The sequence below is a fragment of the Ammospiza nelsoni genome, chromosome Z, assembly GCF_027579445.1.
Source record: "Ammospiza nelsoni isolate bAmmNel1 chromosome Z, bAmmNel1.pri, whole genome shotgun sequence".
Classification (NCBI taxonomy): Eukaryota; Metazoa; Chordata; class Aves; order Passeriformes; family Passerellidae; genus Ammospiza; species Ammospiza nelsoni.
In genome coordinates this window covers 46203847-46228538 of record NC_080669.1, presented here as the reverse complement: position 1 = coordinate 46228538, position 24692 = coordinate 46203847, and the positions used below count along the sequence as shown (strand labels likewise).

The window sequence follows — 24692 nt, the reverse complement described above, 5'->3', positions numbered from 1 at the left end:
TTCCCGTTTGGTTTTAGCAACCCACCAAATACTCCAAAAAACCCCCAAACACAGTCTCACACAAAACCAGTATTGCCTTGATGTTTTATTTTGAACATCTATCCTTAATTCAGAATGGAAATGGAAAACCTTAGAGACATAAAACATACATGCTAATAAAAAAGAAAGAAAAATATATTTGGCATTTGTTTCCAAGCAAATATTGCGGCTAAAGCTCCAAAAGTGAAGCAACTTTGCTTCTCAAGTAATCTCACTGAGCTGCCACAGCGAATTCAGAAGTACACAAAGTAAGGAGCATCTGACTGCAGTGAAAAAAACTTTTACTCCAGATAGGAGAGAATGTTCTCTGTTAGGTCTAAAAGGTCTTGTGCTTGATCCTGCTGAAATCAGAAAAATTATGTTGCTACAAAAGAAGTATATTCTCTGAGTTCAGTTAAAGTTTATTGATCAATCACATGCACTGATTTTAGTTATCACAGGAAATGCCCTGTGTTGTCTCTAGTTCTCACAGCACAGCTGCATGCACAGTCCAGAGGAGCATGCAAACCTCCAAAGAATAGCTTTCAAGAAATCTGTGCTTCTGTCCTGTATGAAAAACTGAGTTTTGGAGACCAGTAGCTTAATTCCAAGTTGTGAGTAAAATATAACAAAAGTAACATTAAAAACAACTGTTGGCATGGGTCTGTTCCACTCCCTAATGTTGACACCTTGAAATATTTCTGTAACTTTCACCTCCCATGCTACAGAACACATGGGAAAACGAAAGGTACCATAAAAAGTTGGCAGAAACAAAGCAAACAATGTTGTGTTTTTGTATACCAAACAGCCTGCTAACAAACTTGTCTTCTAAAGCAGTGTAGACTGAGATTTTCAGGTTTTGGATGCTCTTTTAAGTATTCAAATACGTTTGAGCTAAATTTAAAAGAATGAGAACAACTCTCAATAATATAAAATTTATCTACGATGGCAACCTATTTTATGAAATAGACTTAGTAGATTATGCTAAGGCTCTTTATAAACTAAATTTTATAGTAGTGTGTTTTACTGAAAAAATTTAAGCACTGCTGTTCAATGACAAAATTCTTGGCACAAATCTTTTGCTAAGAAACCAGAACTGCAGCTTATCAAAGTGCTAACCATGCTCTTAACTGTTGTATAGTCTTCTGCAGATCTAAAGAATCACTTTATCTAAGTTCATAGTGTTAATGCTGGTCATTTGCTGGCTGACTCAAAACTGAGAAATCAACTGGGACATGAAAATAGCAGGAAACATATCTTTTTCTCATCTGTGCTTTTAATGTGACACAAGAATAAGAAGATTTCTGAACTTGCAGATATTAGAAGGCAGACAAAACACTTTATTTTTAAAAAGTTTCATATTTATGCACTACATTTTGATTTAAATAACATATACTTTTAAATTATTTTCTTCATTATAATGGGATTCCACTGTTGTTCTATGCAGAACTTAGTACAAGCCACAAGAATTATAAACTAGCAGTAATGCATTCTTCTTTTTGCTTAGCAAAAAGAATTCATTTTAATATTAAAGACTCCTTTTATTCCAATCTACTAAGTTTTAATAGTATCTGGTCAATGAGAATAAACATTTGTTAAAGCGGTTCAAAATACAAGACAAGGTTGTAATTCAGTAACTGCAAACATTAAGATCTCCTGTTTGCTGATTTAAATCATAGCTAAAAATCAGTCAGGACGCTAAATTGCTTATTCAAATTAGCCCATCCTAAGTAGGCCACCACTATTAGGTTTATGAGGCTGAGAGGGAAAAAAAAAGCATAATTAATATCCTGGATTAGCAACAGCATTAATACACAAACACAAGAGTTGTTAATGATATAGAGGGAAAATCAGATGAAATGAAATGAACTTTCTTAAGAAGAAGGAAGAAAAACCACAAATAAGTCAGCATAAAGAAAAAATTATGATTTACACAGATTGCAATTTTCCAAAAATAAATTTAATTTTTGCTGATGAGGAAGAGACTCCCTGCAAATACCACCTTTCTTTTGAAGAGGGGCATGTTTAAATCTTTGTGTGATAATGCATTTAGTCCCTACTGATTGCCATCCAAGCAAAAATAATTGCTATGTCCACCCCATAGCAAAAAGGAAACTTCGACATCAGATGTATTTTAAAGTCTTGAAAATGGTTCCAATACGCAATTATTACATTATTCAAGCCCTCTGATAAATGTGGGACAGCAAAAGAGAGTAGTTAGCACAGCTGTCAGGTGCAAAAAGATTCTTTTTTCCAAGGCAGAGAGTATCACAGAGCCATGTCTCACACCAGAGTCTCCTCTGACTTTATTCAGTACTACACCTACAGTTTTAATCTAGCTTACAAAACACATTGCCCTGCATTGTGTTCAAATGAAACAGTAGACCTGAGAAGTAATAAACTTCTCTTTGAAAAATATTTCAGCCAGAGAGAGAAAGAGAGAGAGAGGGAGAGGGAGAGGGAGAGGGAGAGGGAGAGGGAGAGGGAGAGGGAGAAACTACATTAATAAAGCACTGGCATTCTTGGGCTGACCTTTCTCTTAGACTAACATTTCCAATTTTCAGAGCATGTAAGTACTTTAGAAATGCTTTGACCCCACAATACTCTTGCAGTACAGGCAAGATCTTATACCTCTATTTTTGGGAGATCATCTGAAAATAGTAATTCTGGTTCATGTTCTGCTGTATAAACAAACTTGAGCTGAATGTGAGTTGGCTCAGACACTGGACTCAGTATAAGCAAAGGAGAATGAGATTTTTGCCTGAGTTAATTCCATCTCTTCTCTGATTTTCCTTACTACAGTTAATTTTCCTAAATATGTATAGTTTAAAGAAAATATATACAGTTAATTCTAACTAATTCTTCAGATCCGTTTCTTATGCCTAAGTACACATCCTTCCTTATGAATGGCTAACTTAAAAAATGCAGCTGGTTTATTTTAGAGTAACATAACATTAATATCCAACCAAAGCCATTCACACAAATGTTGGGAGAGGGTAAGCAACCTAGATTTTCAGAGCTGAGAACTCCTGCCTTTCTGCTCTCTCCTACAAAGCCCTTTGAGGAACAGTATGAACAGTTATCTTCCCTTCTGCTTCTGGTACACGAGCGTCTCTAACTCTGTACTGAGAAGAATTTGTGCAAACCAACATGACAGACATTACGGGGGGAAAAATCTTCACAAGCTGGACCAGCTTTGTAGTCCCTTTAGAAGAGAAATCCCAGCAGCCTGAGACACATGGAGGGGTCTGGGTGACGAGTCAGCATGCTGTGATGTGTTAATCAGAGCCTCCCACCCCTGTTTCTTAGTGCAGTCATAAAACACACGTGCTACCCAGCCAGACCACAAGAAGGTAATGTCAGTACAGCTGCTATTCTGAAAGGACTACCTAGATCACAGAGCTTTTTGTTTCATATGCTTCTGGAATACTCCTGAAAGGAAAACTAAATCAACTGCCACTGGTTTCTTATCAAAAAAATTCTAACAGAAGAGGATGTGTACTTTTCAATTTGAGGAAGCAGAAGTGTTTGTAATTTATGAAGCTACTATATTTTCTATATTAAATAGGCAATTTATACATACCCTATCAAAGCCTGCATCAAGAAGGGGGAGAACAGAAGTCTCTTCTTGGTCAGCAGATCTACAAAACAAAATCACACAACCACAAAATTATTCAGGTTGGAAATGACTGTTAGATCATCGAGTCCAACCTCTTAACTCAGCAGTGCTAAGCACTGAACAGCAGTGAACCACTTCCCAAGTGTCACATCCACACATCTTTTAAATACCTGCAGGGATGGTGATTCCACTGTCCTGGGTAGCCTGGGTTGCAATGCTTGCAACCCTTTCAGGGAAGAAAATTTTCCTAATGCCCAATCTAAACTTCTCTTAGCACAACCTGAGACCACTTCCTATGGTCAGATCCCTTGATACTTCGGAGAGAAAAAACGTACCCCACCTGGTATGGAGAGTATATCCTCCTTTCAGGTACTTGTAGAGAGAAACAAAGTCTCCCTGAGGCTCCCTTTCTCAAGGCTAGACATCTCCAGCTCCCTCAGTCATTCCACACTCCTCAGGACTCATGCTCCAGATCCTTCACCACCGCCACTGCCTTTCTCTGGACTCATTCCAGCACCTCAACATACTTCCTGTTGTGAGGGGCCCAGAGTTGGACACAGGATTTCAGGTGTGGCCTCACCAGTGCCCAGCACAGGGGGACAATCCCTGCCCTGCTCCTGCTGGCCACAGCACTGCTGGCACAGGCCAGGATGCCATTGGCCTTCTTGGCCACCTGGGCACAGCCTGGCTCATGTTCAGCTGCTGTCACCAGCACCCCCAGGTCCTTTCCAGCCACTCTGCCCCAGCCTGTGAAGCTGCCTGGGGTTGCTGTGACCCAAGGGCAGGACCCAGCACTGGGCCTTGTTGAGCCTCACACTGTTGGCCTCAGCCATCATCCAGCCTGCCCAGATCCCTCTGCAGAGCCTCCCTGCCCTCCAGCAGATCAGCACTCCCATCCAGCTTGGTGTCGCCTGTGAACTGATTGAGGGTGCACTCAATCCCTTGTCCAGGTCATTGATACAGATATTAAGCAGGGCTGGTATATTATTTACTATAAGGCGACATAACACTTGAGGGTTAGATGGCATGAATCTAACATAGTTCTCTAAACATAATGAACTCAGTGAGAAGAATTTTTCCCTAAATACATACAAAAAATCTTACTCTTACAGAAGCTGGTGCTACAGTCTTCTATTATAGGTATTTGCAGCTTCTATACAACTGGATAGTTACTCCTACAGCAAACCTGACAGATTCTCCAGAGAAGTCGTGTATCTCTCTACATACACAGAAGGGGATTGCAAGACAAAGTACAAAGAAGATAAAAAAGACATTCTGTGATATCTTATGAGAAAAAATCTAAAAAAATATTATTAAGATAAAGGTATTTTCTAAGTAGTAAAATCTTGTTCAGTAGCGAATTTAATTGATTTTCAAATCTTGGTAGTAATAGTTCTCCTTCCACTCTATTTCCTAATATTCTAATTGATTTAGGAAATGAATAAGAATGGTAATGGATTCAGTAGTATGTAGGAGTTCTAACAAGGGTATTTGAAGATATTTGATAAAGATATTTGATAAATATATATTTAAGTAAGAATTCTTCCTAAATGCATGGGTTACGAATTACTGAATAAGGGTTTATGGACAACATTCCGGTGAATTTAGCATCAGCTGGATTGAAGTTTGCCCCATCACCCAGTTCAATAAACAACAATTTGTTATTTCTCTAGTTATTTCCTTTAGAAATAAGTAATACACACCTTTCTAGTTTGGATTTGTATTTTCCTTTCCTCTTAGAAATAACACATATCTGTCTGGCTTTCTTACTATAAAACCCATCATGAGGTGACAGGAAAATACTATTCAGCACTAAAGGAAAGATGTCGAACACTCAAATAAAACATCAAACATCACTAGCCCATTTCAGATGAAAAATACTACATTTACTCTGTAAAATTTGCTAGTAAGATACTTTCTGTTATTAAACAACTGTTATAGACTAGGTAACTGTTCTTATAAAGTAAAATAAAAAATCTTTCACAAACTAGTAATACTTACGTGCGTGGAACCACAGCAAGTATTACAGTATGCCCTGATAGCTCTGTGGCACGAATAGACCTGAGGAAACAAAAATTTCTCAGTTACACTGAATGCTTTCTCAATATTCCTCTGAGTACCTTCACTGAAAATAGAAATGAAAGTCAGGACTGAAAGACACCACTGAGGCTAGACAATACAATAGTGCACTGCCAAACCTAACTATCCCCATTTAGACAAGCCATTTTCATTTTGGCACCAGATTTCTCATTTTGCTCTATGGAGGTAAGAAGGTAAAAGTTCCAAAACCTCAGTGTACAAACATCACTTTTCAGACCCACTCTTATGACCTTCCCTTGGGTATTTAGCTTATCTGGGGCAGACTGCCCTGAATGCGTGAATCGAGAAAGGTCAGTACATGCAAAGTATCTTCAACGCCCTTGACTAATTTAAACAAGAATCTCTACCCCCTCTCAGATTTACCACTGTCCTTCTAGACATTGCAAAATTTTGTTTAGAGGGTGGGAAGTGCTATCAAGACATGAAAGTAAGAAAAGTGGGCATAGCAAATTACAAAAGACTACAGTTCATTAAATACCGAATAAACAAAATTTTACCATGTTGCATATTATTGAGAAATCAAAAAAGATATGACGAGATCAGAAGAACACTCTGTGTTTTACTGGCTAATGATAAGGTTTTTTCACTCATATTACACTGTTCTGAATAAACAATCTTTATGATTATCTGTTGATCTTTTAGAAGAAAGACCAGCACAAATATTTGAGCATTAAAATGCCCCTTGTCATAAACATGGCAACTTTCAGCTCATGGCAGACTAGAAGCACAGTATGGTGCAAATGGTATGCTTCAGCTGAAACTGTGTATTTTAGCAAAGGATCCCAATACTGAACACTTGTAATCTTAAAGCAGCTTAGGCACAACCATGTGGACTAGAAGAGTGATGCAAACTTTTGCGAAGAACTGGCAGTGCTTGACCTTGTGCACAACATTCACACAAACAAACACATTCCTTTGTAGTCTGCAGCTTCAGATTTTGCTGCAGCAGTAAGCCAGGAAAGAAGCAGCACCCACAGCAGGGAATGGTTTCACAACAGCTTTGGCTTATGCTCTGATAGAAACCCCATGAGTTAAAGAAAATTCTACAGTTCAGCTTTGGCACAATGTAGTTTTTATATTGTTGTAGATGTGTGCAAACCTCCTGGCCTCAGTCCCCAAACTTCCATTCCACTACAATTTTAGGTGTTCATTTTTTGTTTGTTGTTTTTATTTTTTCCCTATTTTTTGGTTTCAAATTAGGAGGTTTGGTTTCATACAACGTATTCCAAAGCTTAAGAGAAGCATAAGGTGCTTTACGTTACCTGCAGATATCTTCTGCATCAAAATACTTGGAGTTCCTGTGATCTATAACAATTATCTCCTGGTGCTTATCCAGGAAACATTCAAGTGCTGATTCCAGAGTCCAGGCAACATTGCACCTGTATCCTGCTCTGTCACAAGCCCACCAGAAACCATTGCTTTGGTTGTCTTCTTTTGCAAAGATTAGCAAAACCTGCAGAGGATGGAAAACAGCAGCACCACATTAAGCACATAAAGTAGTCTTCTGCATGGAGCAAGTCTTAACAAATGCTTCTGCCCTTTGAAAGATTTAAAGTCTGCTTTAAAAGTGGGAGGCTTGAACCACAGGTTGTAATACAACCAATGCAGTAGTACACCTTTCTTAATGGATACCACAGTTATCAATAAATAATCAATAGTTAACAATAGTTAACTATATAAATAGTTAATGGTTTTAAACAAGGACTGTTTAAAAGTTTAGGACAAAACCACACGATGATTTTTTCCTAGGTCCTGTTCCAAATCAATCAGCAACCAACCAGGAGTGTTCAAACATCATTGCCACTCTTGTCTCATCCAAGCTACACACACTTTTGATAGTAAGAAACTGTCTGAAATTCAGCTGCCTTAATTACCTCTTACATTCCCTGAAGAATGGGCAAAAAAACCCACAGTTTTATCTGTTCTTTTCTTCTTTAATCACAAAAAGTGGAGTTAACTAATATTATTTCAAAGCTGAAAAGAGTAACAGGCAAGAAGGTATGTACAGGAGGAAAAATATCCAAATGTTAGAATTTTTTACCCAATAAATTGTACCACACTGTCCCTAAGCATATAAAGTAGTTTAGACAATTTCAACTGAACACTTAAGGAACTGCTCACACAAGATCAGGTAAGAAGTGTACAGAGGTGCCACTCTGAAGATCAAGGAGATGCTGTAGGAAGCCTGTTTGCAAGCTGACATGCAGAATAGAAGCTGAAGAGAGCTGTATTTCTGTGCCTCTCATGTAAAAGAAAGTGTTTTTCAGAGAGAATAAATTTTTCATCCTTGCCCCATAACACACAATTTATCAGTGTCCATTTATTAATCTAAGTCATGCAGACATTCCCCATTACAGTTGCAGGTATTTACCACAGCGACTGATTACTATCCGTGCTACCCTATGTGTCAGATGAAGAATAGGGCTAATTTAGTACAAATATGCTGTGAAAAAGAAGGCCTCAAAAAGTCAAAAGTTTATCCACAGCTATTAAAATTGCACAAAAAGTCAGCAGCCAGAGATTAGTCATGTATAAAGCAAAATCCTGTTCATTTCACAAATAAAAGTAATCCCCTGACTTTACTGAAACAACGTGCTCAAGAAAAATATGCAAAATTTTGCTCCAAATGCCTGTAGGAAAGGCCAATAACCTTTATCCACCTTGCTTTATGCAGCTGTGGTGTCAGCACATAAATTTCAGCACCATCAGTCTAGAAGCTAGAAAAGGTGACAATAGCTTTCTTCTTATCTTTAGCTTCCTGGATTGTTGAATTCTAAACAATAAAAAAATCAATCATTGTTACTGTAACAGTCAGAGTTTCATTAAACAATGGAAGAAAATTATATGCTCACCATTTCTGTAAATATTAAGAAGGTAAAAGTTTCAATGTATTGGAAGGTTTTTAAATGCAGTTATCAATAAGCAGATTTGGTTTACTGACACTTAACATCCAAGGTAACTGTTGTCACTCTTTTTAATCCCTGAGGTTTTTTTTCCAGCCATCAAAAAGTTGGAAAGCAGTGACGTGGCTGAGCTGCAGATTTTCTACTTCCTGAGTGAAGTCCCTACTCTGATACAATCTTCTGTTTGGTTCCAAATGCTATTAGTTTTATTTTGTTCCTAGTTCAAAATGTTATGGGGAAAGAAAATTTGAGGGGGGTGGGGGTGGCGCGTTTTTTGATATCTTCCTTCTCTCAGCACTCCCAGTTTGGAAATAAAGGATGGCAAAATGCAGTAATTTATCATCTCTGAAATAATGGAGCTTAATTAAACCATACAATCTCTCCCTGGTAGCTGATTATCAGTGCACAAATCCTTCTGAGAATATTAATTTTAAAAGTGGTTTTAAGGTATTACTACTACACTTTCTCATTAACATTTGTATGGAGCTTACTATAAATAATCAAAACAGAATATAACTAGAAGTATACATGAACAATGCTGTCATAGTCAAGGCAAAAATGTAATAATCCATATAAACAACATGATCAAGGAAATGCTTAAATTCAATCTGTGTTCCATGCCAAAAAAACTTCATGTAGTTTTTTTTTGGTTGCATGATTTGCCAGTGTTACTGTAAAAGGATCATTTTACTCAGTGTTGCCCTAGTTTAGGAATACCATGGACTTTCTCTGTAGAGGCCTTTCCAATTTTGGTGATGTACTGAAATTTTTACTCTCTTTCTAAGTATTTGCTTGACACAACTATTGCACATCTAGTTCCAAGTTTATTATACAAATACAGAAAATGAACAGAAATTTGCTTCAAAGAGTTTGAAATACAAGAAACATCAGCTGAGGATAAACAAGCTACCAAAAGGAGAAAGAAAATTACAGCAACTTAAGAAGCTACTTAATCATTTTCAAATCATCATATCCCAGCAAGAGACTTTCAAATTGGAAAAGACATAGTATCTCTGAATAAAGTTACAGAGATACCCGTTATAATGGTATGAGGGAACAGCGAAATGCTGTGCATCATCGTGCTTCATTTGCAGCTCATGAGGGAAGATCACAGTGTGAACACTGTGAAAGAGATGAGGGCAAACAAATGTCCTAAAAGGTGAGAAAGTGCAGCATTTGAATAGGAACACACTGAAACGCTTATGAGCAAACGTTTCTGCAAGAGGATCCAACACCTTTTTTATGTGCACTAATCGTTTATAAAAACCACATCTCCAGTATCCCCTGCAGAAAGCATATTTTTTGTGTACTTTCAGGATGGTCATTTCCGAAATCAAATAATTCTTATTTACAAGCCTTGGTACAAAGTTGAGGCAATTGTGCAATGTGTATATGGGATGTCTGGAGGGTTGGAGCTGGCTGGTTTGCTTTGGACTCTTCCCTTTGCCTCTTAAGGCCAGGAGCACCTGGGTCAAAATTCTGTACAAATGAAACCCAATTTTTACTCTGACATATATGGTCATGAAGTCCAGTAGGGAATCTATTAAATGGTTTTATGGCAGGTCACAGGCACAAGTGAGGTCACTTCTCAGACAAAAAATATGTGCCATTTTGAAGTTGCACAGGTGTCCCATAACAGCATAAAACACAGCAGAATAAAATGAAGTTTGCTAAGAAAAGCCTCAGTGGCAATTGTTTTAACAAATGGAACTTAACTTCTCAGACAATTGTAAACATGATTAATCATCCACAAATAGACATTTAAAATGTGATATTCAGTAGCTGTTTGCAATGCACAGAGAAACACATAATTGTATTGTCAAGATGGAATAAAAGATTAGCATTCATTTTTTTAATGTGGGGATCTGTGCATTACTTGCCGAATTATCTGAGGTAATGTGGCTTGTTCCACAAACACACAAGGTGGGTTTACATGAAATGTTTTACTTAACTGTAAGTAAGTTAATGTATGGCAACATCTTTAAGGAAAATTCTTCAGTTAATGATTTTACTTAATAATTTCTGCCTAAAACAGATTATTTTCTTACACAGATTCTCAGTTGTAAAATGTAAAGACAAAATAACACCCCCATCTAAAAAGATACCAAGAAGAATGTCAATTTTTGAAAACAAGAAAAATCCAACTTTGCCTTGGGCAAATCAAATTTCTATGAAGTAATATCCTGAAAAAACACTGAGAGTATTTGTAGTTGCTAAATATCTTTTGGATAATCTTTCTGAAGATGAACATGATCTAAAAATATTTTTCTGTGAAAAGTTACGCATTTCTATGTTGAAATTCCCTGCAAAACTGAAGGTTGTTCTGCTGTTGAAGTCACTACTCCTCAGTCTTATTACAATATAAACAAGTAATTTCATCAGATTGAGTAATCATGGAGATTACATTCATAAAGCCATTCATATGGCTTTACATTCAAGACTGAATGTAAAGCCATAAAAATGTAAAGCTTTATGATACTTTTCTTCCACACATAGATTTTTCACAGAAAGGGTGCTTGGTGACTAAATGTGTCTGTATTTTACAGAATTAACCAACTCATAAATTAATTCAGATGAATTATGTATCACTAAAACAATGTTAAAAACTAAAAGACTATTTAATTTCCTATAATCCGAGAGTTCCAACATCCACTATAAGCGGAAAAAAATAGCACTTGGTATCTGATACTATCACAGGAACAAAATGAACAGAAAATGAAGCATGTATGGATAAGAGCTGTTGTTCTTTAGCTGAATTTGAACCTGTCTTCTTGGAGGACATTTCTTGAATTGGTGGTCTGTAAAACATAGTTCTCTGTCCTGTTACAGTTCTCTGTCCTGTTGTGCAAAACCCAGCAAAACTGAACATATACCTAAATTTCATGAAGCTCTCTGCTGTGGTATAGCAAAACTGAACAGGTTTTAATATCCATAGAGGCAGCTCTTTCCCTGGTTGATGCACATACACTCACACTCCTACCGGTAGGACAGAAACAAGGAATGAGGGGATGTTAGTGGAAATTTAAGGGTCTTATTTACTGAGTTAATTTACTTGTAGGTCTTCTCAAGCAATCAGATACACAAAACACACATCATTCCTCTTACGGTCCTTGTACAAGTGAAATTAAAATATTATAGTTAACTAAAGACTTTGAACCTTAACTTCTTCATCTATCAGTACTGAATTGGCTCTCTTAGAAACTGAAGGAGCATCTTACCTGAATTGGGTATTGTGTCAGTCTCATGGGCCCGACTTGTACTTCTGCAGTTGAAGCCTGATAAAGAAATACAGATTTTTTTTCATTGTCATTCTTAAGAAGGCAGCATTTTACATACAAGAATTAAAGGTCAAACAGAACCATGAAAGATGCTAAAACATATGAACACCAGTAATTTCATTACTTTGAAGTGCATCTCACATGATAATCTTTACCGAATTCCTATTTTTGTATTACTTGCCTGTAAGTTAAAAATGCTAGGGTTTTAAATAAGGAAGCAAGAAACACTTTCTTTTCCCTGTTTCCCCAACAGAGTACCTAGGTTATCTAGAAGGACTTTGTTTTTGCTGGAGACTAGAAAGCTATTTATCTCTGGCCAAAAGTTATTCATTAGAATGTAATACAGAACGTTTTTTAAAGGTCTTGTGAAATATTCTAAATAATAATGTTTTAGTGGGATTCATAGGGAAAGAAGTGACTTTTGAGAAAAGGGAATTTGTTTGGGTTGCAGACTGAGAGTTGTTTTCCTGAACCATAGCCTTCAGTTTTCAGGTAAAAATATCACTACCATGTGAGCCATGACATTTTCAGAAGATATGATAGCACACCATAATTTAAACCGGCTGCAAGAAAGCCAGTACATGTGGGCTGTGGCTGCTTTGTTTGTTACACTTCTTAGGAACTGGACTACGTTAATACTTTTTGTGTCTTGATACATTTCGGTACACTTCTCCTGTACACTACCGATTTGTTTCACTTCAAACCATTAGCTTCAGAAGGTTGTTAAGCAACAGAACAATACATATGCCTGCACACAGGTGCACCTACTTAATGAGAAGAGTCTTTAAACCTTTACAATGTTCGTGCATAGGGAGAATTAGCTGCAAGTTATCAATCTCCAAAAGGGCACACTCCTTGCTTTCATGGTCACCAGTTACTCCAGGTGCCCCAGGTGTAGATGAGTTAAAACAATCACCCTGCAAGACATGTAATCTGACCAAAACCCTAATTGCAGGCAGATTCCCAAGGCCATTCCCTGGCACATAGGAATGCTGGAGCCTTACTTCTGTGGCATTTTTCTCTGTGGTGCTCATTAGTCTTGAGCCTTTTATACAGGCAATACTTAATCCTTTAAAAATCTATTTTTCAAATGAATGTGTATAAACATTTCAAACAGATGAAGTTCCCGGTATTCTACTCTTTTCTTTTAGAGAATACAATGCAGTGTTAAGCATTAACAGCCTGGCCTGCACGTGAGACAATGGCATTATGTATAGCTACAACTGACACGTTGGACTTTCATGCACCAGTGCGCATCGATTCTTCTCAGCTCAACAACCTACGTCAGAAGGTGGTAACGGGCAGGACTCCAAAAGATTAAACTACAAAGCCTGCCACTGTTTTCCAAAGCAAAAACTGCCCCCAATATAAGTGTAGTTAACCTCTCCTTTTCTCACAGAAAAGCTTCACTTCCCACTAGAGCTCCTGCTGTAGCTGAATGTAGCTTAGTTCCAGTAAGCATATCTGAACAGAAATGGAAGTTAGCACCCATCATCAACCATGAGTTAAGAGTAAGTTAAAGAAACAGCTCTCTGAAAGCTCACAGCTCCTATTCCCCCAAATCAAAAGAGAAAAACAGCACATTCAAACTCCAATGATACTCAATAGGAAACTCTTAAATATTTTATTATCATACACTTTGATTAAAAAAAAGTCTCAAAGTGATCTCATTAGACAAATCTGTAAGACTACACAACAGACTTCAGTCAGTCTCAGAGCAAAAGCATGTTTTTTGAAAATACATAGCTCAAACTGTCTCAGAAGGTGTGGATCAAAAGCATAAGATTCTTCAACAAAAGAAGTCACCAGTACAAAAGAAGAATACAGACACATCCATGTATGTTGGGACACAGATATTTATTTTATTCTCTATTTACTAATGCCAGGGAAATATCAGGGAACTCACATTATAAATGAATGCCTTCCACTTTATACTGCTTTTGAAGATATTCAGAGTTAGTCACTCTGTATTGTCAAAAATGGAATAACTGTGTCCAAGACACAGATCAATGCAGGCAAGTCTATCAAGTCCTTTACAGATATTACTTTATATAGATTAGCCACTTTTCTTATCCTGTTTACTTTAAAAAAACAGCAACAAAATAATCCACTCACTCAGACTCTGACTCAGAGTTTTTCTCCCGGCTGTTTCTGTGTCAGCCTCATGAATGAATAGAAAACACTTGAATAGAAGGACAAAAAAAAAATCAGGGTCTTTATCCTCCTCCTTTCCTTCCAGATTCAGGGTGCTCCTGCCTTTCCTAATAGCAGGAAAGTTAGGTGAAAATTAGAAAATCAGAGACTCCTGATGTAGGTGAACATGTCCCTGTACTGCTCAGTGCAGACTCGATGGGGTCAGAACCATGGAGGGATGCAGAATAGGTGCTGTTCTACCTGAAAGATTGCTATGTATTGTCTTTGAGTTCCTAAGATGCTCAACTTCATTACTTATACAATGCACAGAAACAGATGGGACAAATTAAGGTTGGTAATGAACCTGAATATGGGAAGGATAAATAAACCTTCTCATTAGATATAGCAAAAAACATGTCTGACATCCTCCTTTCTGGTCTTTAAGTTCTGAGTCTTGTTTCACAACCTGAATCAGACCCTTGGATTTATATGCCCAAACTGCTGTAGGTATAGGTGACTGACTCACTTTCCTCTGTCAAACTCAGCTAAAGGAGGCAGCAAAAATAAAGACGTGTGCCTGGCCTTCACAAATGCCCTACAGATCTCTCACTTACCTGAAGGAACTAATTCCACATCTTCTGAACTCCCAGAAGAATCTGACCATGTGGACATTGCATATTACTGATATCATGACCATACCTCTGTTCATTTCCTCACTTAAGTGAATAGCACATTACTGATGATTTCCAATTTAAATAAAGCTCTCATTATTTGACTGACTGCCAGGAAGGACTGCTAATAGATCTGCAACCTAAATCAATTAGTGTAGTAGCTCATAACAGACTTTTCTGGTAAAACATGCAGAGACAAGCCTGATTCCAAAGAGGCCAGTGAGAAACCCCTAATTTCAGTGAACAGAGGAACAGACACTGTATTGAAAGCAAAGACATAACCACCGAGAAATAATAAAAGCATAAAACCCGTGAAAAAATAAGTTTAACATTTTTAACTGCCCAATATTATTTTCAGTATCATTGTAATCTCCTTAGCATTCTCCCCAGGAATCAGCTATGAAACAAATTATTAGACAAAGTCAATAGCACTTTCTTAGCTCTTATGCTTTTGTTCAGATCAGTGATCACCAAATAGCTTACTATCATAGCAGCGTCATTAAGCAAAATGCATTACTACTTCATTGAATTTTCACCTTTCTAAGTCACCAGTACAAAAGTCTTTACCCCAGTATGGCTGCAGCCCATGCAGTTTATGAATCATCAATAATTACCAACACACCACTGTAATTAGTACAGACTAATTAGTACAACAAAATCTTCTTGCATAATTCTGTGCTGCTTCAGAGCAACAATAGCAGCTAGAGCCAACCAAGCAGTGAAGCAAAGGTGTTGGTGAATTCAGCCTCCTGAAAAGGCTCAGGACGGATGTGCCAGTTGAGAAGCAACACGCAGATGCCAAGGTCCCTTTGGACATCCTTTTGCCCTGAAGGCTTCCTGCCCTCCTCCCTTTCCCTTTCATTAGTGCATCCCTTCATTCAGCTTTGTAGTGTTTTCAGACATCTGTCTCTTTGGTTTTGCAAGCCAGTAATAGGAATCTCTTTTTGACCCAGCTTTCACCTCAGCCTTGTGCTCCCCTGGCTGCATCTTTGCCAGGGCTGTTTTGCACTTCCCTCCAGCTCAGTTTCTTCTATCCACACTGTTGGTGAAGTGTGGATAGAAGAAATTGAGCTGGAGGGACCTATTCCTTGGCTATTACCATTTTCATGTTTGATTGTACCACTATTTTCAATCTCAAGTCCCTTGGCTTTTTTTTTTCCTAGCCAAACTGCAGTCCACAACCATGTATGACTTCAACCCTGGCCTTAGTCTTGCATGAATTCTGTTACAAGACACAGGGCCAAGAGCTGATGTCCAACACCTTTGGCCTGGAGCCGGTGTCCTGCACTTCTGCCTGCTACAGCACACCAGACAAGGGTGCCCAACTCCGCTGTTCAGCAAAGCTACACTCCTCTGTCCTTCCCCATTTTTTCTTTGTCTAGTCTTCCTTAATAGAACAATATCACAATCTTTCTCCTCTTTTAGTTTTTTTCACTTCTGGTGCCTCCAACTCCACAGGCATTTTTGTATAGTTTAACAGTTGGCCACTCTTTCTCTGTTTGGAGTCTCTCCTCCTTTCTTTGTCAGCTTCAACAGTTACAGAGAGTATCACTTGACCTGTTTAGCAATTTGTGTTTATAAAGAAGGGGCAGATTTATGGGAGAAAATTGGAGAGCTCTTTTCACCTCTGAGTCAAGAAACCCCTAAATGATAATTTGGCAAAGGCTGAGAGACTAAGTAGGATGAATCACTCCTACAGTACGTACTCCTACTGCTGGAGCTTGATCCTGAGCTAGATGGTTTTGTGGTCTGACCTCCCCAGCTTTTTCAGACACCATCTTTCCCTGCCTCATACATTTGTCTGACTCTTTATCCTCTCCACCCACCAGAACAGCTACTGTCCCAGTACCTACAGCAACTCTCTTTCAGGAAAGATGGCTCTCTTCCACCTTGTTGTCAAATTCTGTTGGGTTTTGTAGTTGTTGTTTCGACTTCTTTTTCCCCATCAGATTCTCCTTGCTGTGGCTTCCAGTTAACTTTTACATCTGCTTGCTGAGCTGCTGGTCCCCTTCATTTTCCTCAGCCCCACTAGAGAGCTGCCAACTCACTCTGCTCCATGAGCTGCTCCCCTCTTGCCAGCCGACTGCCACTTTTCCATGGAGTCCAGAGGAGCATTAGATAGTTGGACAGTTCAACCCTGAAGTTAATGCAAGGTCATGCTATATTATTTTCTGAAAACAATGATTAAACACATACTACTTAGAAGAAATAAAGTTTTATCACTGCTGGTTCAGCCACTGCAGTCTCTGCAAGCACTCCTAAGAGAAGTCTGACCCTTAAGATAAAAAATACACACAGACAGTTGGAAGTGGTGGCCTGCTAACAACATTTGTGACAACACACACTGAGGCATGCAGCATAAAAATAATACATCCACAGGCAACACATGGGACCCCAAATCCCCAAAACCTGTAGGTTTGGCAGGGTCTGCATGTAGGTCAAGGGTAGCGTTCACAAACTTGCATGTGGTTCTTTTGCCTCTCAAAAGCAAGCAGAATTGGGCTGAGACCATATCAATACCCCCGTTAAAGCTATGTCATTGCACACAAGACAATTAGACATTTACAAGGGAACAGAACAAGTCAAGAGGAAGAAGAGCCCTTCCTTCCATGACAACTTTCACCTCTGGGTGATGAAATTCAGCTCCTGTTGCGTACTCTCACCCATGACCTTTGAGCTCCTTTTCTGCAGCGACTGTGTCTGAAAGTGAGCATTAGTCCCTAACTTTCTTTCCACCTTCTTCTTCCCTACCAATCTTGCCTTCACCTGGAGGGAGAGCACTAATTTAGCAGTGAAGCATTTTAAACCAAGCATGGCTAGGCATTGAATATCTCATATCAGATCCACCAGCCCACGGCAGTCCCTGCATCTCTCCTGTGCTCTGAATACCAGCCTGACTGGGTTCCTAAGGGGACCTGCCATAGAGATGCCTCAGTCTGCAAACTCTACGTGTTCTTCAGTGTGAGCCATATGACAAGATTCATATGTTAGTAGAGATAAGATGGTCACCAGTTCTGGAGATAAGCAGAAGCCTTCATAAAAACTTCAAAGTAAGGATCAAATGCTTAAAATTGAACTTCTGTGAATTACACAGTTGATAATATAATGAATGGCTAAGTTGGTTGGTTTTTTTTGTGTTTCATTCTCAAACTCTGCTTCTCCTTTGCACAGACTCCTTTTGTGCAATGCTGAGAAGTTTTGTCTCAGAATCAGCTTCAGGAACAGATATTAAGATTTCTTTCTTCCTTCATTCTCATTCCTCACTATATGGTTTCCTAGCTTGTGTTTCCAATAAGAAATTAGAAAAACAAATAGTCAAAACCACAGATCTGTTTCTTCTCTATTTCTCACTCCCTTTGTCATGCCCAGGAGATGTCATCCATTTTTAAGCAACTAGAGTGAGTAGTGCTCATATAATCTTCCTGTTTCAATTTAAAATCAGTTTCAAGGGAAGAAAAGCAAACTAGGGGGATGCAGGTAAACCTCTGAAAGACATGGGGAAGAGAGAGGGAAACAAAAGGCAGTTAGCACCAACAAGTCACAAGTAGTGGATCATCCTAAGGGAAATAAAAATTGAGAAATTAATATCAGTGTCTAGTTAATAGAGATTTTAGATGACTTCAACAAGCAAGCTGACACTTGTAAAATAATCCTATGAGGTTTAAGATAATAAACGTGTATCTGATATAAAATGATAACTGTAGAAAGAATATTATTTTAGGACTTTTTAAATTCTGTTCACAGTTTGGTAGCAGCTTCCTTGTGAATACATTATCATAATAGGACAATGGAACAAACAAGCAGAAAAGACACTAGCTCAGCCATTATGGTGCTACATTTGGCATACAAACTACCATTGTTGAGCAGTCCTCAATCCTCAGAGCAGCAGCTACTCTGAGACCTTTCAAGGCTGCAAAAGACTCAGAAATTCTCTATCCATAGAGGGTAGTCCACAGCTCATTTATTCCTATAATTTGCAGATTAGGGCTTTCAACAGCATCTGGAAGCAGTCATGCAGTTTGTACACACAGTTTCTCACCATGCAGATTTTTCTTATATGGATTCAAGGATCATGATCTACTATTAGGACCACTACCAAAATTCTGGTTCTTGGTATCAACATAGAATAAATTTGGTATTTGAGATACAGTTGGTTGAACACATTGGGATAGGATGATCCTTTATAAAATCCAAAAAGGAGATTTCTAAACACATTCCCATTTCTAAAAAAACCTGTGAGGAACAATCAAAAGAATCAGTCAAACCAACTAATCTTGGTCCAACATCCTCTCTTCACAAGTGGCCAAAAGCAGATGCAAAACTGGAAAATGCAAAAGCAGGACAAACACAGGGTGACACTGTCTCTTATAGCCCTTAACCTTGTTGTTTATACCTTGTCTTAGCTTATGCTTTTCTGCTCACAAAGCAGCAGGACATGTAAATTAAGACAATCCCTTTCTTCACTGACCATACAGAGTGTCTCAAAACTCACAGCACTGGGAAATTTCCTCCCCTTCCCCCAGATATTGGAAGCATGAATAAGAAGGGTTTGGGTAAGGGCTTAAGATATTCACTGAAACTCCAATGAATAAAGAATCACAAACCTTTTGTCGTGAAGGGACCCCTGAAGGCAATTTAGTCCCTTCAAGGGGTGCTGTTGCAAAGCATTATTGGGTCAGCCATGGCTTTACCTATCCCTTGTCATCATGGCTGCTGCTCAGCAATCACATTCCAGCCTGTACTGACAAGACGGGAAGTAAAATCCATTTTTGGACAAGTGCTTTAATTTCCAAACTACTATGCAAGATTTTTGGAAGGAAAAACAACTACAGAATGAATCAAGGTTATTTTGAATACTTTTGACTTTATCAACAGAAGTTTCTCTGCGAGTATATTTATTTTGTTAGCACACAAATTTCACTTCACTGAATATGCTTGGCAGGTAAGTTATGTTAACACCCTTGCAATGTGAAGAGGTGAAGGGAAAACAAACTTTTACAAGCATCTGTTAAGTGAACAGAGTATGTCCAGACTTATGGATCTTGGCATGGTGAGACTTCTTTCTGTAAATCCATCTGTCATTACTGTCCATTCTCAACTTCGCAGAAGCATGAGTCACACGCATTACTGGGGAATACGATCAAATTTCTTTACCTTGGGGAAAAGCACACCAACTGAGACTGAGCTGCTTCAAAAATACATGCACTGGTGTCTGGGAGAGAGCAAAATCCAAGATTATAGATACAGAGAGATATAAAAGTTAATTGTATTTTCATCTTTGTATGTTGAGGTAGTCAAAAAAGCAACCAGTGTGAGGATAGGAACAAAGATCCAAATGAAACAACTTTATACTACCATGTAAATTTATGGTGAACCAACACTTCCAGTGTTGTACATATCTTTTGCTTTCCTTGAGATAAATTAATGAAAACTAGAAAAATTTAAGCAAAAAGAATAATAATGAAATTTCAAGATATCTTAGGTGGCTTCTTCTAGGAAGAGAGCTTCCTAAGGAACTGAACAGGTATCTATGAAATCAGGAGCAGCTAGAGCAGAATGAAGAGTGACTCACCAAGAGTATTCCCAATACAAGAAATTTGATGCTTGCACTTAGAGCAGGCCACTGAAGGGGCATTGTTAAAAGAGCAGTTGAACAAAACTTAACAAAGGTAGGCCCCTGTGCTGCTGCAGAAGACATCAGTAGGGACATAACCTCAACTGGCAGGCCCTTCAGTTATAAGTTAAGAGAGGCCCAGGGAGTGATCCCTCTCCATGTGCACTCTTTTCTCTCTGTTGCCTGAGGCTCCTTACACTTGCCCAAGACAAGATAACAGGCAGACAGGCTCATGGTTTAATACAGTAGATCAATTCTTGGGCATGGCTATTAAAAATGATACAAAAACACCAATAAGTGAGTTTCAATACTGGATATTTCAGGTAATACAATCATAGAAATATGAACAGAAATAGCTAGAACACAATTTGCAGGAAGAGATTAGCTAAATAGTCATTACAGTCTTCCATCACCTCTTGGCCTAGGTAAATACTCATAACTTGTGACTCATACTGCTAGTCTGCAATCAAAGAATAATTTTAAAATGCAAAATTTACTTTGCCTTCCAAACACTGATTAAGAAAAAGCATCTGGAGGTTATCTGCATACACCTGAGTTACCTCCTCAATTAACATTACTCTTACAGTAGTAGATAGCCTGAAAAATGCAGTTGTCTTGGCCTCCACTGTTTGGAATAAACTATTTAGCATTTTACTGAAAGTAAACAAAATCACTAAGATTATGCACCTCAACAGTCTGAGAGCAGTCAGAAGCAGCACCTGAAATCCTGGTGTGCAAGTACACATGTAGGTAATTATGGACTCTATTACAAAGGTTAAAAGGGAAAAAAAACATTTGACTCAAGGCATGTGCTGCGGTGTCATGGTTTGACACTGGCCAAATGCCAGGCACCTACAAAAACCTCTCACTCACCCTTCCTGCTACAGGTGGACAGAAAAGAGAAAATTTTGTGAAGGCTTCATGAGCTGAGATAAGGACTGGGAGAAAACGCTCCAAGAGCAAAATAGTGTAAAATTAAATTTATTGAGTTTATTACTAACAGAATCAGAGGAAGATAATAAAAAGTAAAGCCAAGCCCTTAAAGAACACCTTTTCCCCCCAACCCCTTCCTCCTTCCCACTGACAGGGCAGGGAGACAGGGCGTGGGGGTTTTGGTCAGTTCATCACCCGAGGTTTTCTTCTGCTGCCCAGGGGGAGAAATCCTTCCCTATTGAGGCCATGGGGTCCCTCCCACAGGACACAGCTCTCTGTGAACTTTCCCAGCATGGTTCCAATCTCACGAGCAGCATTCCTCCCAAAGTGCTGCAGTGGTCACTCTTCCGTGGGGTGCAGTCCTCCAAGGACAGGCTGCTCCAGCCTGGAAGCAGGGCCCCTCTCTCCATAGAGTCTCCCCCTGGACCACAGCCTCCTCCAGGCATCCACCTGCTCCAGCACGGGCAGCTGGTGAATCTCTGCATCCCCCATGGATCCCCATGGGCTGCAGGCACAGCTGCTTCACCATGGTCTGCACCATGGCCTGCAGAGGAATCTCAGCTCCAGTGCCTGGAGCACCTCCTGCCCTCCTTCTGCACTGACCTTGGAGTCTTCATGTTGTTTCCCTCACACATTCTCATCTCCTCCTCTTCTCTGGCAAGGAAAAACTGTGCTCACTTTGTTTCGTTTTTCTTCTTAAATATGTTACCACAGAGACCTTACCAACATCTCTAACTGGTCTAGGCTTGCCCAGCAGCATGCCCATCCACCAGGGATTGGCTCTGCCAGACATGGTGGAAGCTTCTCACAGAAGGCACCTCTGTGGCTCCCCTGCTACCAAAAACCAGGCTGCGCAAAACCAACACATAGTTTTGTTCTACCATATTTCCAACACTATTCATTGTAGATACTGCTAGCTTCCAACACCAGCCTAGGCTGCAGTGGTTACCAGGCTGCTTCTTCAGACGTGCATGATGGATGTCACCATCAGAGCGCTGGCTTTGTATTACCCCCTCTTACTTCTTGTCTTGGGTGGGCATTGCTGGAATGCATTTTTTCCTGGTTCAAAGAGGTCTGTTCCTATCTTCTTTTGCCAGCTCCTGAAAGCCACCTACATACTATCTCAGCCTAAAACCTCTATAAAACACTATATTCCTCTTGCTGGAACAAGCCAAAAAAAACCCCAACAAACCCCAGAACAAGCATGTTCTGATGAGAGTGAGTCATTTATTGAAGTTTTCTGAATTGTCTTGCAGTTAGGAAAAAAAACCCTCAGCATTGAACTTTGATCTATATTTTACAAAAAAACCAAAATAAACTCCATTAAAGAACAGGGCATTGTGCATAAAGGACAGACACATGTCCTTTGAAAACATAATGTTCTGTCCTCCCTGGTCCTTCACACTGTCAGACAGCATTTGTTTTGCAGCACTTCTGTCTTGACTGTTGAGTTTGGGAGCAGGCAGTGGAAAACAACTAGCTTGGCTTCTGATTAAAACTTTAGCATCCACAAGATATGTCTTAGAATTATGCCTAGGAACTCTATTGAAAATATCCCGAAACCTCCATCAAAATACAAAACCCAACAACACTCCAAATTGCAAATTCACAGTACAAACACCAATAAAAATTAAACCTTCCCAAGTTTATAGGATAACAGACATCTATGGACACTTTCCCCATTACAGTCTAACATTGACTTGAAAATACAAAACCAGTATTTAAATACATGTCAAAATTAACTACTTTGCCATTGACCCTTTAGTTAGAAACCCACAAATAGAATTATTCCCAGAGCAGACCCTACCGTCTCAAGTATCATGAGTGATGCTCTCTCCTGTAACAAAGCCTCCAGCTTAGCAATGTCTGTTATTGTGAAACTACAAATTATCAACATGAAAGTCTGTGCCATGTCTCACACTAAAAATGTGCAGACAATGAAAATCAAAGCCAAATTATCATCAAAATAAACAGCTCCAAGGCTCTTATGCTGACTGAATAATTCATGATCACATTTAATTCAGTCCAAATTTCTATTCTAGTTTTGACAAAGCCACTGCAGCAAATCCAGACAGCAGCAGTCACGTCTCAAATACTCCAAGACTGATACCCAGATATCACACTCTGTGATATGCACAGTGGCTTGCCCACTTGTGAGTCATCTAAGCCACAATAGACTGGGTTACCCAAACCCAGCATTTCCACCCTCTGTGTTTTGTCGTTCAAGACTAAAGTGTTTACAAAGGTCATCTCACCTATTTTACAATTCTCAAAGACAAAAGACTTTTCTAATAGGGCACATGGGCTGATTACCCAAACAGAGATGTTTGGCTACCCAAACAGAGATGAAGAGTGAGGAAGAGTAAAAGGAGTATTTCTACAAGGTAGGTATAAGTGACATACACGAAATGGTAAAGAAAAGGGAAGCTCTGACTCAGAGGAACAGAGAAGCAGGTGTTAGATGCACCTGAAGAATTCATACCTTACAGAAACAAGAAATACTCTGATGAAACTTAGTTACCCAGTCTTACAAACTTGAATGCAGTCATGAAAATTTGACTGCCATTATTCTATTCATATAAAGGCAGGTAGCATAAGCATCTGATTTTAGGATTTAACCTTTGCACATAGCTGCAATCCAAATAAGCTCTGCAAAATCATGGAAAGAAGGCATACAATAGACCTTCACCTGGTCTGCTGAACCAGTGAAAATTACTACTTACACAATAAGCAATAATAATTTTGGTATTACTTATCACTACTTACACAGTATGTGGATGTGAAATTAAAAGTTTTCTGGAAACTTTTTTTTTTGACATTTTGTTCCAGTCTTACCAAAGAGAAGTGCCATTAAATTAAGTGCCATGGTTCAGAACCAGCATTACAAAACTCATGCAAATGTTCTACAGAGACCTCTTACTGCTACCCCAGTTTTTAGGTACTGACATCTCTTTGAACACAATATAGTCATTTTTCTCCACCATTAGGATTGTTCATTATGAGGATGTAATTATGCAACTTACTACCCACGTTACTGAGAAGATTAAAAAAAACTGTACACACAGGGAAGCACGACCCTCTTGCAAATGTCTTGCCAATCAGTTTTCTCCCATGGCTTCTGCACATCCACAGCATAAACTTCCACCCTTAAGAATCAAAAGCGGAAGTTCTGCCTGCTGTGTGCAATGTTAACTGCCAAATTTTCTCTCCCCAAAGAAGAGTTGCAATTGCCTAGTTTCAATACTGTGGAAGTTGAACCCAACTCAGCAATTGTTTAATTCTATTTTATGAGCAAGATTTCTGGAGACAAAAGGGGCTTCTTGTGCAGTTAAAGGCAGCATAGTCCAAATGTTCAGGACTTCACTGAATTAAGCCCTTACTAAGCAACAGGAGCCATATACCTGCCATGAACTGTGGAAGAGT

At 38.9% G+C, this 24692-nt stretch overlaps 1 protein-coding gene across 1 annotated transcript in view; it reads right to left on the bottom strand.

Annotated features, from left to right (window-relative positions):
* PDE8B (phosphodiesterase 8B) overlaps nucleotides 1-24692 on the bottom strand; it is a 68777-nt gene that overhangs the window by 27466 nt on the left and 16619 nt on the right. Inside the window, exons 2-5 of the mRNA XM_059491871.1 lie at nucleotides 11859-11915; nucleotides 7000-7190; nucleotides 5639-5698; nucleotides 3602-3659 (exon numbers count right to left, since the gene is read on the bottom strand). Of these exons, the coding sequence (XP_059347854.1) occupies nucleotides 3602-3659; nucleotides 5639-5698; nucleotides 7000-7190; nucleotides 11859-11915 (366 nt within the window). The remainder of the gene's footprint in view (nucleotides 1-3601; nucleotides 3660-5638; nucleotides 5699-6999; nucleotides 7191-11858; nucleotides 11916-24692) is intronic.